This window comes from Macrobrachium rosenbergii, chromosome 24 (genome assembly GCF_040412425.1).
Source record: "Macrobrachium rosenbergii isolate ZJJX-2024 chromosome 24, ASM4041242v1, whole genome shotgun sequence".
Lineage (NCBI taxonomy): Eukaryota > Metazoa > Arthropoda > Malacostraca > Decapoda > Palaemonidae > Macrobrachium > Macrobrachium rosenbergii.
Window position 1 is genome coordinate 38,351,062 of NC_089764.1, and position 5,041 is coordinate 38,356,102.

A 5,041-nucleotide genomic window follows, 5' to 3' on the forward strand; every position below is an offset into this window, starting at 1 on the left:
GAGAAATCCTGGAGCCAAGACTAAGTCGCCATGTCGGTCCGCTAATGGCTCCGGGATACTCCGGGGTCACCACTGTAAGGTGTCAAAGAAACGAGCAGGTAAAAGTTACTGCTACTTTATTACAGATCCAGGCAGTTTATATAGCGGCGACTGACGCCGCCCACGAGAGACAATGGAATTGACTGTGAGCTGAGGTCAAAACAATAAACAATAATATGCAGTGAACGAGTACAAATTACAATACAAAACATACAGAACTACAATATGGATACAGTCTTGATGCCTGTGAATGAAGAAAATGTGATACACAATGTGTGACATTTGTATAAATACGCATAAAGTAAAAATGATTAAAAATGTGTGACCTGGCACGTTTTAGGCGTGACTAATTGAGTTTGAAGAAAATGGGAAGTCACCAAAGAAAACATGCTCAGCGGAGACTTAATTAATGGCGCCGCCGAAACACTACGCTGGCGCCGATGTGGTGACTTTACAAGTTCATTGGATTGAAATATGTCATTTTTGCTTTAGTTTTACGAAGTTCTAAAAAACATGAAGGGTAACATAATGAGTCTCCTATTTTATCGATAATTTTAAACTCCTCTACCAAAAACTCAGGACTACATGTAATGATGGAAATCCTTCTTTTGAATTAATGACAATACCCTTCATAATTGGTGGACTGGAAAAACGAATTGGTTTTCATCTTATCAATAAGTTGACTTAACCACTCGAAATTGAGATTGTCTATGATCGAGTGTGCGTGCACGTAAGTGCGTAAGTTCAACCAAGTGCGTGGTTAAGTAAGCTCAACTCGCACTGTTCAAGACGTGTTTGGCGACTTCAGAGGGGAAAGGGATGTGGTTCTCCTTATTTTCATTTGAAATGCCATATTTCTCCCTTGTAAAAGGGAACCAGTCTAGGGCATTCGTACAAGAACCAGTATAAGTACCTATGTAAGAACCAGTTCTAACAATTATGGAAGGAACATTAGGAATAAGTTGTTTACACCATGTAACCTACTAAGAAGCATTAAACAACCCGCGGGAGTCGACGTTTCCCTCAACCCTAACTACAAAATTGAAGATTCGTCCATCTACAACGTCAAGTACCAGTCCAAGCTAAGAGTAGTCCCGGGTTTATTAACCTAGGCCGGTGTGTTACACTTGTTTAGCCTATGCCCAGGATTGAGTCGTTATATATAGGCTAGTCTGAGTTAACTGTCCTAAAATGAATGGTAGCCTCCGAATGTAAGCCAGGACAATTGACATGTAAAGCCACGAGTAGTATAAATAAGAATGACATAAGGCGAAGTAAATATGACATTGTGACAGCGGTGTAGGATGTATATATCTATTATAGATTCATATATCCACCCCAACGTCCTAAAGTTGGCCACAAAGCCATTAGGCCTGTATTTATTTTCAGGTGTAATAGCCTAACCTATTGTGATCAGGCCTATGTCACCCTAACCTAAGGTACTATTAGCCTGTTGTATTGTAGCTTATGTTGATTTTTGACCTGTAGTCCTGTATAACATAGCCTACAAAATGGAGGGTGACGTAGAAAGAGAAGATTTCTATGATAATTTGTTGTCTGCCATGGATACTCAGAGCTCTCAAATGCAACAGTTGTGTGATCAGCTCATTGACATGAAAAGGGAAATGGCTAATTTATCAACTTCTCCACCTGTCACTTCCACGCCATTCAGTTCTAACAGAGCAAATGGTTCAGACGATAACCCATTGATTACAGTAGACAGAGCAGACGTGTCAGTGACACCACATAACCCAACTTCAATAGTCACACACAATTTATCAAGTAATACACAGCCAGTCATGTCCAGTAATCCATCCCAGGGCAATAATACAGTCGATAACCCTATTATTCCAGTTGATAATCATTCCAAGGGATTTGTCTTAAAACCTAAGGATATTATGATGTTGAAGTTGTCAGAATTGCAGGGTGTTGGGACTGATAACAGACTAGCTAGATTTTTAGTCAAGTAGAGTTCTGTGTTTCTGCAGATGTTGATAGAATCCAAGTAGCACTTACCAGAGTGGAACGAGAAATTGCAACATTATTAACTGCTGAAATGGGTAAAAGGGGAAATAACATATCTTGGAGTCAGTTTAAGGACATACTGAATCACCACTTTGCTTGTTCAACTAACATTACGCAGGCTTGGCAGGAAATTGAGATTGAACGTTACAGTGTAGATGAAGCCCCTAGAGCCTTTGTTAACAGAATGAAATGTAAATTATCTGCCTTTGAAATGAAATTTCCTAAGGATTCCCTTCCCAAAGCTGACAGTCTTGTGAAAAAGAAGTTGTATAGAGGACTTAGTAGTACATCCCAAGAAAGACTCAAGGATTTCCTTGATGATAGGATACCCTTAGAGAGATTCATTGAATTTGTTGAGTATGAGTATCATCTAGCTACAATAAGTGGAGATGTTACCCAACGTAGAGTTCTTCCTGTTAATAATTCCAATTCCCAACCACAGCCTGTAGTAAATAGTAATGCACGTAACCCAACAGATTTGCAAGATCTGGGGAAGCAGATTAGTGACTTGTCTAACAAATTAAGGAAGTTTAGTAAGAATAAGGAAAACAATCAGTATTGTGCTTACTGTAAGGTCAGAGATCACAAACTTTCTGAATGCCCACGTAACCCTCCAAGAGGTGTTTGTTTTGACTGTCACAAACCAAATTGTAAAAGAGGTTCAGCAAAGTGTCCAGGACCTGTTAAGAATGAATGACTAGATTCAAGTGTCAGGTCTCCTTCTATCCATTTGATGATAAACAATGTAATGTGTTGTGCCTTAATTGATACTGGTAGTGAAGTATGTTTAGCACAGAAGAAACTCATAGAAACTTTAGGTTTACACTGTAATCAAATGAGAAATATCCCACAACTTACTGGAGTTACTCAACATATTCTCTCTGTTCTTGGTACAGTGTATTTGGATGTTCACATTGGTTCCAGGGTGGTTACCCCTTTGTTTTCTGTTGTGCCTGATGGTTATCTGGACACAGACTTATTGTTAGGAGCCGATTTGATTAGGTCTGCACCAATGACATGGGATGATGCACATAAAATCATTATTTGGGATAGATTTATTTATCCAGTAAGATATCTGAAACCTAGGCCTTCTAATAAAAGGGTCAGACAGGTTAAAGTACTTCAACCTAATGAACCTCATAAAGCTCATGTTAGACTTGAAAAGAAACTTATTCTACCTCAGTATACAGCTGGTATTTACCCCTTACCTGTAGATGAACCTCCTAACACATTGTTAGAATTTGTACCTGAAATTAAGGAGTGTCAAACTCAGTCTGCACTGTGCCTTAAAGTTAATGATGCTCACGAAGTCTTTTTGCCACTTGTCAATAATACTAAAGCAAGGATGACAGTGAAGGTTGGAACTTTATTAGGGTATTATAGGACAATTAGTGAAGGAGACATTGATCAACCAGTTCCAAATTGTAGGAAAACTAGAATTCAGAATGATTTAGTTCCTCCAGGTGTTGATGTTAATATCAATTCAGGCAATACTAGAGAAGAAAACCTTAAGTATTTGTTTTCTCAGAAGGATAATTCCCATCTTACTACTGATCAACAGACAGAATTAAGTGACATGTTGGTTGCAAATCACTCAGTGTTCATTCTTGAAGAGAAAGAATTAGGGAAGTTTAAAGATGTCCAAGCTCATATTGCTGTAAGTGATCCCCAGCCAGTTAGGTCTCCCATATATCGATACCCTGAAAAAGCCAAAACCCTTATTTCCACCATGTTAGAGGATATGGAAGAAAGAGGAATAATAGAAGCCTCGAGTGCGGCATGGCTAAGCCCAATTGTACTTGTTAGGAAGCCTGATCATACTCAAAGAATGTGCCTTGATTACGTAGAGTCAACACACACCTCCAGGTTGACATTCACCCTTTACCTAGATTAGAAGAAATGGTAGAAACAGCTGCAGGAAACCATTATTATGCGTCCTTAGATATGAAAGATGCATATTATCAAGTGGAATTAGATGAAGAGAGTAGAGATTTAACAACTTTTAGTGATGGAGTTTCACTTTATAGATTCAAGCGTCTACCTTTTGGATTAAGCTGCAGTCCAGCAATATTTTCACGTATCATGTCTAATATCTTGGCTCCTCTTATTAAGAAAGAGTGGGTTAAGAATTACTTAGATGATATTGTTGTTTGGGCTCCCAGTTTTCCAATCCTGTTGAAAAGATTAGAGCAGCTATTCAAACTTTTCAGTGAAAGAGGAGTGAAGTTAAACCTTAAGAAATGTCAGATAGGCCAAAAGGAAATAAAGTTCTTAGGTCACATAATTTCAAAGGATGGTTGTAGACCCTGTCCAGACAATATCAGTGCCATCAAAAAAATGAAACCCCCTACTAATGTTAAGGAAACTAGGAGATTTCTAGGAATGTGTGGGTTTTACAGGAAGCACATTAAGGATTATGCTAAAATTGCTGTTCCCTTGACTAATCTCTTAATTAAAGGAGAAAGAACCCTTTCTGTGGACAAAAGATTGTCAATCCAGCTTTGAACAGATGAAACAAGCATTAATCACTGCTCCAGTACTAGTAAAGGCTCAGATGACTAAACCTTTTGAATTATTCACTGATGCTAGTTTAGATCACGTAGGTGCTGTTTTGATGCAGAGACAAGATGATCAGTTAAAACCCATTGGATATTTCTCTAAGAAACTGAAGCCAGTTGAACAACGTTACAGTACCACAGACAGAGAAGCACTTGCTATTGTCCTAGCATGCCGTAGATTCCATCATTTCCTTTGGGGTGTTCCATTTACCATTCACACAGATCATCAGCCTCTAGTTTCGGTCTTCAAGAGAAAGACAAAGTCACCTAGAATGAGCCGATGGGTAATTGAGATGCAGGATTACCGTTTCAAGGTAGAGTATAGGCCAGGTAAAAATAATCAGGTGGCAGATCAGCTAAGTAGACCAGTCAGAGCAGTCTTTCATCAGAGTAGGGACAATTATCTTGGTCTGAGCAAA

The 5,041-nt window shown here is 38.8% G+C and overlaps 1 protein-coding gene across 1 annotated transcript; it reads left to right on the forward strand.

Moving 5' to 3' along the window:
- Nucleotides 1-2,812: 2,812 nt before the first annotated feature.
- On the forward strand, nucleotides 2,813-3,958 carry LOC136851859 (uncharacterized). The gene has a single exon (XM_067126173.1). The coding sequence runs from the start codon at nucleotides 2,813-2,815 to the stop codon at nucleotides 3,956-3,958; it is 1,146 nt and encodes a 381-aa protein (XP_066982274.1).
- The last annotated feature ends 1,083 nt before the right edge of the window (nucleotides 3,959-5,041 follow it).

What these genes read in the sequence shown, in the direction of transcription:
- LOC136851859 (XM_067126173.1), top strand. Translation starts at nt 2,813, where the DNA reads ATGTGTTGTGCCTTAATTGATACTGGTAGTGAAGTATGTTTAGCACAG.